Source organism: Sinocyclocheilus rhinocerous, unplaced genomic scaffold, assembly GCF_001515625.1.
Source record: "Sinocyclocheilus rhinocerous isolate Xijiao unplaced genomic scaffold, SAMN03320098_v1.1 scaffold579, whole genome shotgun sequence".
NCBI classification, from domain to species: Eukaryota; Metazoa; Chordata; class Actinopteri; order Cypriniformes; family Cyprinidae; genus Sinocyclocheilus; species Sinocyclocheilus rhinocerous.
The window spans coordinates 185373-198243 of record NW_015666542.1 but is presented as its reverse complement, the minus strand read 5'-3'; the positions used below and the strand labels follow the sequence as shown (position 1 = coordinate 198243).

Sequence of the window (12871 nt, the reverse complement as noted above, 5' to 3'; positions counted from 1 at the left end):
TACAAATAAATTACACTACAAAAATGAATAATGTATACAACTTATTCATTTTATTTTTAACTTACATCACAAAAATAAACTACAGAAATTAGGTTGTTTCATTGACAATGTGACATTTAAAAAAGATATTGAAAAATTGTAATGTATCCATTTTTTCCACTGCTTCCTCTTGCCTAATAGAGAATGATCCTAAGGCAGAGCAAATAAACCATGCCTGTTAACAACAACGGCACAATGAATTTCAGCAAAAATGTTTGTATTAACTTGCTTACTTTGTATTTTTTAAGTCTTTCCCCAGCAGGCTCATTTTCTCCAGAATAGTACTAAAACAGGAGAAAATGGAAACACTTATGAAAAATATAAAGACAGGTTGCAATCTTAACATTAGAAAATATGACACAGCAGGACATGCATACAAAATACTGAAGTGCTAAAGTTTGGTTAAAACATTTGTAGACATATCTTGCAAGACAGCACTACAAAAACACAAAAAAGGGAAAGACTATTGCCTTATATAGTGGTTGTCTTATTGTTTGTGGGCTTTGTGTTAAAAAAACCCCTGGCTTTTAACACTTGTTTCGCTAGGTATTTGAGTAAATGAAAACACAATACTTACATTTCAATGTGAATTCCCCCACAGAACTCTCACCCGCTGTGTTCTTTGAATAGAAACACCGTCGTCATCTGCTCGCAAGTGATTCTGGGATATGGTAGGGTGCGAAGTGTCCATCAGATGTACACTTCATTTTCCTGGGAAACGGAGGGCGCATTTGAAGTCGCTTTCGAAATACGTCAGCCTTCGTCGCGCCACGGTGACGCAATCGGCCTTGGAATGCGGTCTTCAGAGGGCGCATTCTGAATTGGGACGGCTTACGTTGTGACGCTGTGACGCAATCGCACTTCAAATGCGCACTTTGTAGTCAGCACACTTCAGTTTGGGACAACCTTCGTCGCACCGCTGTGACGCAATCGCACTTCAGTTTGGGACACAGCTTGTATATTCCTTTTGCATATACCATATTGTCCAGTAGGTGGAGGTAAAGCAATAACAACTGCATTGATTGATTGATCAATAACTCATTCAAGTCATGGAGGGCCAGTGATCTGCATAGTTTACTTCCAACCCTTATCCAGCACACCTGTTCATCATTTTTAAATAGTCCTGAATACATTGATTAGCTTGGTCAGGTGGGTTTAATTAGGGTTGGAACTAAACTCTGCAGGACACTGGCCCTCCAGGAGCCGAGTTAAAGAGCCCTGCTATAAGGTAATACAGATTCTAAGGGTTCAGAGATATTTTGTTTACTGCAGAGGGTGTGCACTTTCCTGGATACCTTCGTTGAGCCAACTGGGTGGAAATATGAAATGTAGATTCAACACTGATTTTGGGGTTATGTATCGGACTGGTACAGTCTGACCAACTAGCAGTTAACCAAGTCTTAATCAGTCTTACTTATCAAATTGTAATTAGATCAATCTACCTTTTTATGTAACTGTCTTATGACCTGTCTTTAAGATTTTAAAAAATCAGGTGACTAACTTGTAAGACTAGTCTAAGCAGTTTATGTAACCAGCTATAGGAAGACAAGGAAGTTCTTAAATTACTTCTCTGTATATATACACAATAAAACAATAAATACCATTCATGTATAAATTGATATGATGATTACTGGTCATAAGTGCTTATTCTGCCATATTCCTTATTCACCATCTCTGTTACTTTAAAAAGCAGTGTTCACTTTTGTGTTGTAGAAAACAGATACATACTTGTAGTTTCAGTTTTGTTTCTGTGGTTTGAGAGATAGCTACAGTATAAATATAAAGTGAGTTCATTCATATTCATTCCTATGAGATCTCTGTGAGAAAACAGACATGATATTGCTGTGGAACAGTTCTTTACAGAAGAAAGCAAGTGATCTTCATGGTGACACCTGGAATATTGAAACTGATCAGACTATTGTGGAAAACAGTCTAGCTCCTAATTGGCACCAGTACATTTCTGGCTCCTTTGCAGAGTAAGAGCACAACTTTACCACAGTAAAAGATATTAAACAGTGTTTTTACTGTATTAAGATTTATGATGTATGCATTAATCATTGTTAATGTTAGTTAATACAAATACAACTGTTCATTATTAGTTCATGTTAGCTCAGGTTTGTTAATTAGTATTAACAGATACAGCTTTTGAGTTTTAAGATGATTAGTAAATGTAGATCATGTTAACTAATGTAGTTAACTAGTGTTAACAAATGGTACATTATTGTAAAGTGTTACTATACTTTTTAAACAGATAATTTAGTTAAGCCATCAACAAAAATAGGCTGCTTATTGATTTTTATTAGATATTTTGATGGAATGAAAATGAAATGTAGGAAGTACAGTATTCAGAAATCTACACATAAACACACATAAACCTCACAACTATTTTATTACAGTTAAACTGCTACTACAGTGTATAAATGTTATCAGATCAAACTTAAAATTACATAAATGAAATGGTTATTTTGAAATACTACATAAAGGTGCCAAATACCACCAGCCAATATAAATAATAATAATAATAATAAATTATTTAATAATTAAATCATATGGAATGGAAGTATCAGTAGATGCATAAAGTGATTTATTTTCCATTTCGATTGTAGTTTCAGGTGTTCTCTTTGTAGAAGAACCTGGGGGTCTAGTAGAGTGCAGGTGGTGTTTCATTTCCATCTGAACACAGCAAGCAGACAGGGAATCTTTACACTACGATGCTACAAACAGGAGTGTAGGACGTGCAATGAAGCTCAGTGGGAGGATCCAAACTTCCCAGTAGAGAACATTGATGTGCTAGTTGAGAGACTGGTTAAAAAGATCCGCAGGAAATGCTATGGAGAAGACCTGGGTCAAACGAACAGATCCTCAGTGTTTGGTGGAAGATTTAATGGGCCACATGAAAGTGCTCACTGTGAAGCCTGTCGGCTTGGCATCTGCAGTCAAGCCAACTGAGATTGATTTCATTGCTCAAAATCTTCTAAGTTACTATATTATTGAAAATATTTGTAATATTCACTAAAATTAACAACTTGTTACTGCCGCAAGATTAAGCTTATCGGTTGACTTCTACTCTTTGTTAATCGATTATTGTAAGTTTTAATCTTTCACTTTCACTGAATTCACTGCAGCCCTGCTTAATGTAAAACAGTACGCTACCATAGAAACCACCATATTTTTATTGTGGGTTTTACGTTGCATATATTGTGCTTTGCATGTTGTTTCTTCTGTATTCTGGGATTATGAAATAAATGGAAATGTTGTGGTCAAAGGTTTCTTTTGGTTTTAGTTTGTCTAAGCAAATCAGTTTTTGTATATAGTTTGCCTGAGGTCCATTTCAGTCCTCACAGAGATCATGAAACTGTGAGGTAAATTTGTAATATTCACTAAAATTAACAACTTGTTACTGCCGCAAGATTAAGCTTATCGGTTGACTTCTACTCTTTGTTAATCGATTATTGTAAGTTTTAATCTTTCACTTTCACTGAATTCACTGCAGCCCTGCTTAATGTAAAACAGTACGCTACCATAGAAACCACTATATTTTTATTGTGGGTTTTACGTTGCATATATTGTGCTTTGCATGTTGTTTCTTCTGTATTCTGGGATTATGAAATAAATGGAAATGTTGTGGTCAAAGGTCTCTTTTGGTTTTAGTTTGTCTAAGCAAATTTTTGTCTAAGCAGTTTTTGTATATAGTTTCCCTGAGGTCCATTTCAGTCCTCACAGAGATCATGAAACTGTGAGGTAAAAGCCTAATATATATTTTATAGCACCTTTACTGTTATCTGCCTTCTCGTTCTTCAGCTGATGGCTTTATTTTTGTTCTCAAGACCTCAGGTAAGACATAGTCATGAAATAGTAATGCAATATTTAAAGTTTATAGCGTTGTTCAGTGCTTTATTAAAGTGTATAATATTGAAGTGTCTGTTAACACCATTATAACAGGCTGCTGGATTCACAGCTATTCTTCCACATTTCCAGTTCATTATCTGCTGTCTCATCATGCAGTGTAAGAAAAAATGAATTTCAAATTCATAGACTCTATGTAAGAACCAACAACCAAAAACCTACAGCAGTTTGTATATCATTTGATTCATGACTCTTAATGTTTTTATTTATATTAATGTAGTAAACATCCGTGATTTACATTATTAACATTTGCAACTTTACAAATAATGTAAATTATAATTAATGTACATATTTGTATTAATAGTGTTGTAATCATTGATGGTTTACATTATTAATTATGTTTACAACAAGAATCATTTACATATAAATAATATATTTTTTAATTGTTAAGAAAAAAACAGCTAAAAATAGTGTTAAGGTTGTGTGTGTTAGTGTTAAGTGTTAGTTAATGTTTCCTTTAACCCAGAATTTGACAATACAACAGACAAAACCTGTAATATTTAATTTGCAATTTTATTCATCCAGCTCTAATGGTGAAATCCGCGGAGACCATCAACTGCTCTGAACCCACTACAGATGGTCTCATAACAGCCCTGAAGGAAAATATCTTTGGCAAAACTGAAATAAGGCCAGTTATTAACCTGAAAACTCCCACCAACATCAGTGTGAGCTTCACTCTGTATGGGATTTTAGATGTGGTAAGTTCTAATAAATCTAACAATTCTCAATTATGGCCACACAAAATCAGTATTCATTACATTAGAAACTGTGCTCAACCATTTGCAACCAATCTTGCATTCCATACACATCTATAAAGGCTCTTTAAATAATTCAGTTTGAAATTACATTTTATAAAACAATAGATTATAAACATTTATTTCAACACTACTACATGTACTGTAATACTTAAGATTGTATAATTTCATGACTTCAAGTAAAGGTGCCAACCCGCCATACTGCTAACTAGTAGTGCTTTATTAAAGTGTATAATATTGAAGTGTCTGTTAACACCATTATAACAGGCTGCTGGATTCACAGCTATTCTTCCACATTTCCAGTTCATTATCTGCTGTCTCATCATGCAGTGTAAGAAAAAATTAATTTCAAATTCATAGACTCTATGTAAGAACCAACAACCAAAAACCTACAGCAGTTTGTATATAATTTGATTCATGACTCTTAATGTTTTTATTTATATTAATGTAGTAAACATCCGTGATTTACATTATTAACATTTGCAACTTTACAAATAATGTAAATTATAATTAATGTACATATTTGTATTAATAGTGTTGTAATCATTGATGGTTTACATTATTAATTATGTTTACAACAAGAATCATTTACATATAAATAATATATTTTTTAATTGTTAAGAAAAAAACAGCTAAAAATAGTGTTAAGGTTGTGTGTGTTAGTGTTAAGTGTTAGTTAATGTTTCCTTTAACCCAGAATTTGACAATACAACAGACAAAACCTGTAATATTTAATTTGCAATTTTATTCATCCAGCTCTAATGGTGAAATCCGCGGAGACCATCAACTGCTCTGAACCCACTACAGATGGTCTCATAACAGCCCTGAAGGAAAATATCTTTGGCAAAACTGAAATAAGGCCAGTTATTAACCTGAAAACTCCCACCAACATCAGTGTGAGCTTCACTCTGTATGGGATTTTAGATGTGGTAAGTTCTAATAAATCTAACAATTCTCAATTATGGCCACACAAAATCAGTATTCATTACATTAGAAACTGTGCTCAACCATTTGCAACCAATCTTGCATTCCATACACATCTATAAAGGCTCTTTAAATAATTCAGTTTGAAATTACATTTTATAAAACAATAGATTATAAACATTTATTTCAACACTACTACATGTACTGTAATACTTAAGATTGTATAATTTCATGACTTCAAGTAAAGGTGCCAACCCGCCATACTGCTAACTAGTTTATGAATGGCAATTGCTTATTGGTAATAGTGACTAAATCAAGTCAGTTTTTCTCTTTCAGGATGAAAAAGCACAGAAACTTAACACATTCCTTTGGGTGAATCTGGTAAGTCATACTGCAACTGCAGCAATATCTCTTATTTTATTAACTGATAAATTAATGAAACTAATTCATTTTAACTTAAGAAAAGAGAACAGTACAAAAGAGCAAAAAGGTGTAATGTGCAGGAGACTCAGAGATAATATAAGAGCAGGATCCAATTGCAGGTAGAGATTTAATAACGAAAATAACAAAAGTACAGACATCCAAAAACACCAAGAACACAAAGAACTGATTGATCGAACACAACGTCCACAGAAAGGACAAGATCTAGCAAAGAACACTAGAACACTAGGGCTTACATTTGCTAATAAGATGAATAAGGCACAGGTAACAGGAACATAACAGGGCAAACTACAAACTAAAAGACTATAAAACAAGACCACAGAGAACAGACAAAACATTACATAATCCCCAATTAAGGACAACAATAAAAAGTCCACGAGGGTGGAGGAGCAGAGGTGGACCAGGGGGAGGATTGGGAACACTGGTGGAGCAGGAAGACATGGCAGAGGAGGAAACTAACATGGTAGAGAAGACAGATCCATGAACCACCACAGTGGGGCAGTGGAGATGAGAACCACCACAGTGGAACAGATGACCACTGGGAAGCCAGCAGAGCAAGAGACTACAGTGGAGCCGGAGGAGCAGGAGACCACAGTGGAGCCGGTGGAGCAGGAGACCACAGTGGAGCCGGTGGAGCTTAGGAACACCACAGAATAGATGGAAACCACCACGGTGGAGCCAGTAGAGCTGGAGACCATGGCGAGGTCAGCGGAGTGGAAAGTCAGGGTGGAGCCAGAGATCAAGGTGGAGCTGAAGACCACTGGGGATCTGGAGGCCATGGTAGGTGCAGAGACAGGGAGCACAGGGGACAGGGAGTTCAGGGGCTTCCTCTATGGCTGTGACAGGGAGCTCAGTGAGTTCAGAAACTGTTTAGTTTATTTTATTATTACCGAGCCAGGGAGCACAAAGACCATCAGATTTGGGACCACTGGGCAAGGGAGCACAAAAAAACCAATGGACTTGGGAGCACCGAGCCAAGGAGCACAGAGACCAATTGACTTTGGACCACTGGGCTTGGGAGCAGAAAGACCATTAAAATTGGCACTACCGGGCTAAGGAGCACAGAAACTAATGGACTTTGGACCACCGGACTAGAGAGCACAAAGACCGTCAGACTTGGGACCACTGGGCCAAGAAGCACAGAAACCAATGTATTTTGGGCCACCAGGCCAAGGAGCACAGAGACCATCAGACTTGGGACCACTGGGCTAGGGAGCGCAGAGACAAATGGACTTAAGAGCACAGAAACAAATGGACTTTGGATCACCAGGCCAAGGAGCACAGAGACCAATGGTCTTGGGATTGCCGGGCTTGGGAGCACAGAGACCAATGGACTTGGGAGCACAGAAATCAATTGACTTGGGACCACCAGGCCAATGAGCACAGAGACCAAAGGACTTGGGACAACCAGGCCAAGGAGCACAGAGACCAATGGACTTAGGACCACCAGCTAGGAAGCACAGAAACCAATGGACTTTGGACCACCAGGTCAAAGGGCACAGAGACCAACGGACTTTAGACTGCTGGGCTAGGGAGCAGAAAGACCAGTGAACTTGGGGCTGCTGGGCTATGGAGCACAGACACCAGTAGACTTAGGACCACAAAAACCAATTGACTTAGGACCACCAGACCAAGGAGCACAGAGACCAAAGGACTTGGGACCACCAGGCCAAGGAGCACAGAGACCAATGAACTTAGGACCACCGGGCTAGGGAGCACAGAGACCAATGGACTTAGGACCACCGGGCTAGGGAGCACAGAGACCAATGGACTTGGGACCACCAGCTAGAGAGCACAGAGACCATCAGACTTGGAACCACCGTGCCAATGAGCACAGAGACCATCAGACTTGGAACCACCGTGCCAATGAGCACAGAGACCAATGGTGTAGCTGCACTGGTCTTATGAAATAATAGCCACACTTCATACAGATGTATTTTTACTGTTTATTTATCACTCTTTTCAGCAGACACTGTGAATACTACAAGAAATAAAAGCATATAATGCTCAAAATATGCATTTATTATGGTCCTTTTCAAGTCTCTTATGTAAATGTCCACTGACATGCAAGTGAACACATGTGACACATTCAAATCCAATGACATCACTATTAACAAATCACATTGTTCACGTAAAGTGATATAAAACAACATTATGCAACACATTTAAAGATGAATTACCATGTGCGCCCTCTTAGACCATGCAGATAAAGGAACTCTTTTTCAGGCTGTATACCATCAGAGTTTCTCTAAATCCATGTTAGTTTGAACATTAATGAAACATTCCCGCGCTCAACTCAAGCTGGACATGTGACCTATTACGTTTCAATAATATCTTTTCTAAAGTACCCCTAACTTTAAACATTTTAAGGGAGCACATTCTCTACTTCTTACCTTGTAAATCACATTCATACGTTTTAATCAAATATATTTAAACAATGAATTAACTCAAATTGATATAAATTTATAACAGAAACATATAAATGCACATCTATTTGAAAACATGTCTTTGACAGTTACAAATGGACTTGGGACCACCAGGTCAAGGAGCACAGAGACCAACAGACTTGGAACCACTGGGCCAAGAAGCACAGAGACCAATGGACTTGGGACCACCAGCTAGAGAGCACAGAGACCATCAGACTTGGAACCACCGTGCCAATGAGCACAGAGACCAATGGTGTAGCTGCACTGGTCTTATGAAATAATAGCCACACTTCATACAGATGTATTTTTACTGTTTATTTATCACTCTTTTCAGCAGACACTGTGAATACTACAAGAAATAAAAGCATATAATGCTCAAAATATGCATTTATTATGGTCCTTTTCAAGTCTCTTATGTAAATGTCCACTGACATGCAAGTGAACACATGTGACACATTCAAATCCAATGACATCACTATTAACAAATCACATTGTTCACGTAAAGTGATATAAAACAACATTATGCAACACATTTAAAGATGAATTACCATGTGCGCCCTCTTAGACCATGCAGATAAAGGAACTCTTTTTCAGGCTGTATACCATCAGAGTTTCTCTACATCCATGTTAGTTTGAACATTAATGAAACAGTCCCGCGCTCAACTCAAGCTGGACATGTGACCTATTACGTTTCAATAATATCTTTTTTAAAGTACCCCTCACTTTAAACATTTTAAGGGAGCACATTCTCTACTTCTTACCTTGTAAATCACATTCATACGTTTTAATCAAATATATTTAAACAATGAATTAACTCAAATTGATATAAATTTATAACAGAAACATATAAATGCACATCTATTTGAAAACATGTCTTTGACAGTTACAAATGGACTTGGGACCACCAGGCCAAGGAGCACAGAGACCAACAGACTTGGAACCACTGGGCCAAGAAGCACAGAGACCAATGGACTTGGGACCACCAGGCCAAGGAGCACAGAGACCATCAGACTTGGGACTGCTGGGCTAGGTAGCACAGAGACCAGTGGACTTGGGACCACAGAAACCAATTGACTTGGGACCACCAGGCCAATGAGCACAGAGGCCAATGGACTTGGGACCACCAGGCCAAGGAGCACAGAGACCATCAGACTTGGAACCACTAGGCCAAGGAGCACAGAGACCAATGGACTTGAGACTACCAGGCCAAGGAGCACATAGACCAATGGACTACGAGGCCAGGGAACACAGAGACCAGTGGTCTTGGGAGTGCTGAGAGGGAAACACTGGGATTTACGGGGGATAGTGAGCCATAGCCCATATTGTAAAGAGAAAGACAAAGTCGTAAGTCAACATATTGTTCAAGGTTGAAGTCACATATGCTTCTTGGCAGACATTGCTTGACTGGCTAATCTGAGTGCTGAGAGGGAAACACTGGGATTTACGGGGGATAGTGAGCCATAGCCCATATTGTAAGGAGAAAGACAAAGTCGTAAGGCCAAGTCAACATATTGTTCAAGGTTGAAGTCACATATGCTTCTTGGCAGACATTGCTTGACTGGCTAATCCGCACACAGAAGAAATAAGTATAGGCCTCGATGGTATAGTGACCTTGCTGGAGACCCACTAGTAGATCTGTTGGATCTATGTTTACTGATAAATTTACTGATAATAACATTTTGTGTTCTGTAGGTTTGGAATATTGAAGGCTTGAGCTGGGATCCTGTTAAATGTGGAACAGACAGAATTTCAATACCACGAAAACAACTGTGGAGGCCTGATATTATCATCAATGAATTGTGAGTTTAAACATATCTGTATTTCTGAATCTTGATTCCTTGATTTTGGAGACTTTTTTTTTTATTAAAAAAAACTTCAACGCTTTGCATGGATACCAGAAAGAATATAACACCCATACCTACTTTTTACTTTGAAGCATTGATGAAAATAAAGTCCCAGACACATATTACCTCTACGTTGAATATACTGGCAAGGTAATGGATGATCTTCCATTTCATGTCATCAGTTCTTGTAACCTGGACATCTATACCTTTCCATTTGATATTCAAAACTGCACATTCACCTTTAATTCATACCAGCACACTGGTAAGTTTTCTTGACTGAAGAGTCAATTGAATTTCTCTTATAACTACCATGTGGTATGACCCCAATAACTCTCATTTTTTGGTCTTCTCTGTAGTGCTGGATGTTCAGTTGTCCTTTGATATACCGGTGGAGGAAGCATTCAAAGATTCTCTTGAAGCGATGACAACTAAAGGAGAGTGGGAGCTGGTCGACATGCTTGCTGAAAAACCTACAATCCCTCCCCACGAAATGAATATCTCACGGGACATGCTTACTTACTATGTATTATCATTTTAACACAGTTTTTAAAAAATTACATTTAAACAAGAAAATAATGTTAGTCAAGGCCAACATTCTCTCATGGCAATTCATAACTATTTTAAAGGGGTGGTTAACTGTTTTTTTTTCTATGTTTTTTGACTGCTTATGTTAGCTTTTAATATACAGTTTTATCCTGATTAAAGCTTTAATACAGTACGGCAACTGCACGCACATCCATGTTTAATGCTTCTCATAGCTATGTGAAAATAATTGGAACAGTTCATTGTTGGAGCTGCTGATGATCTGAGTGAGAGATTGAGAGAGAGAGAGAGAGAGAGATGAAGCAGAGCAGAGCGTGTGCAGAGCAGGGGGAACAGGATTAGAACCGCTGCTTTAGAACATTGATTTTGAATCTTGTGAATCCATTAGAATCGTTAGAAGACAGAATCGCGATTCATATAAGAATAGATTTTTACGTGCACCCCTAGTTTTCTCTTTCTCCTCTCTAAAGCAACGCAGCATGGCCTCGCCCCCTTTGCTTCCTTTTCCCGAGGGCTGGGTTTATCTGGGTTTGTGATGTCACAAACCCGGGAAGCGAAGCACTGAACCCTGAGGAACCCCTAAAATTTAGGAATTACTCTTTATACAAATTCAAAAACTTTAAAGTTTTAGGTTTTTCATTTAAAGAACACTGGATTTGCCTACTTCCACTTCGCTGTCGTTTTGATTTAGTTTGTGAATGATACTTCAGAATTCAATAAATTAAGAAATGCACAGTGAGCAGGTCTTTAGGCAACTGTGAGTTTTAATTTCATGTTTATATTATCTCTACGTGTTGTCCAGTAGGTGGAGGTGAAAATTAACTTTCATATTCATTTCTGTGATTTGTGCTATCACATAGTTCATGCTATTTCAATCAGCCAATACTGGATGAGACATTACCATAGCTTAAAAAATCAGAAGCTTCTCATACTAATTCTGTGTACATGTACAGTAAAAATCACATATTTCTAATACAAAACTAATCACCATTCATAAGTATTTATTCTGCTATAGTCCACTATCTCTGTTCCTTTGACCTTTGAAATCAAAACAGATACTGTATGCACCAGGTTCAGTTTTGTTTCTTATGACTTGAAAGTTAAAAACTCTTTTAGTCACTCCACAAGACTCAACATGAGTGGCTTTGGGTTTGAGTCATTTTTGAAAGTAGAAACAAAACAGGTTCAAACACATTTAATATGTATTTCTGTCCAGACATTTAGTTTAGTTTCCACATTCACTTCAAGTTGCTTAAACACAATTTTATTAAATGAGCAGCATTTTATGGATAAAATCTGAACTGGAATTTCATATTTGATTTGTATCTTCATCACAGTAATACTTCATACTTTTTAGTAATGTTATCAGGATTCGGTTAACACTACTTCTGAAGAGGAACATTTCAGATGCTTCAGCAACTAAAACAAACTAATCAGCGTTAATTAGGTTTGTGAAATGTCAAGGGAACCATCATGTCATAATGTACTACACAATGTAACAAAAATTTGTTTCACTTACATTTTTATGTAATTGTGTGGTGCTAATTATTATTATTAAGTTGCATCAGTATTTTGGTAAATATTTAGGTCAGGTCTATTTTAAAACAAAATTATGAACGATCATTAATTTTAGTATTATCATTAATTATGAAACACTGGTTACATACAGATATGTTTTTGTACTGATTTTGCATGTTTTTAAAGATATTTTGCTTATGCCGCTATGGCATTGTTGCCAACGTTTTTTTGTTTGTTTGTTTCAGCACTGTTAATGATACACAAAATGTAATGTGGTTCCCTTTCATGGGAACTTCGAACTGCGTCCTCTAGGGGTCGATATGGGGAACGCCTCGTCGTGACCCGTGTCTGAAGCATACATTGAAAAAACACCAACTCGTTGGCCGGCGACAGCCATGACGTCACTACCGGTGCGACTATAGTATAAATAGGCGCCGGGAGCACACATCATTCTCTTCTTCGTCTTCACTGACCG

General features: G+C 37.5%; 1 protein-coding gene and 2 long non-coding RNA genes across 3 annotated transcripts in view; 2 read left to right on the top strand and 1 right to left on the bottom strand.

Moving 5' to 3' along the window:
• The window catches only part of LOC107732661 (uncharacterized), a 9982-nt gene extending 3788 nt beyond the window's left edge, over positions 1–6194 (bottom strand). The window contains exons 1-2 of the long non-coding RNA XR_001638892.1: positions 6183–6194; positions 650–652 (exon numbers count right to left, since the gene is read on the bottom strand). This is a non-coding gene — a long non-coding RNA (uncharacterized LOC107732661). The remainder of the gene's footprint in view (positions 1–649; positions 653–6182) is intronic.
• LOC107732662 (uncharacterized) overlaps positions 1–12871 on the top strand; it is a 17187-nt gene that overhangs the window by 3779 nt on the left and 537 nt on the right. The window contains exon 2 of the long non-coding RNA XR_001638893.1: positions 9828–9832. This is a non-coding gene — a long non-coding RNA (uncharacterized LOC107732662). The remainder of the gene's footprint in view (positions 1–9827; positions 9833–12871) is intronic.
• LOC107732660 (receptor-transporting protein 2-like) lies at positions 1873–2988 on the top strand. Its single transcript, XM_016544061.1, has 2 exons — positions 1873–2015; positions 2646–2988. Exons 1-2 carry the CDS (start codon positions 1873–1875, stop codon positions 2986–2988), a joined length of 486 nt encoding a protein of 161 aa, XP_016399547.1.

Bases quoted from the DNA above. Each gene is read 5' to 3' on its own strand.
- LOC107732660 (XM_016544061.1), top strand. From the start codon at position 1,873: ATGATATTGCTGTGGAACAGTTCTTTACAGAAGAAAGCAAGTGATCTT. The intron at 2,016-2,645 runs GTAAGAGCACAA...TTTCGATTGTAG, and splicing joins ATTTCTGGCTCCTTTGCAGA to TTTCAGGTGTTCTCTTTGTA.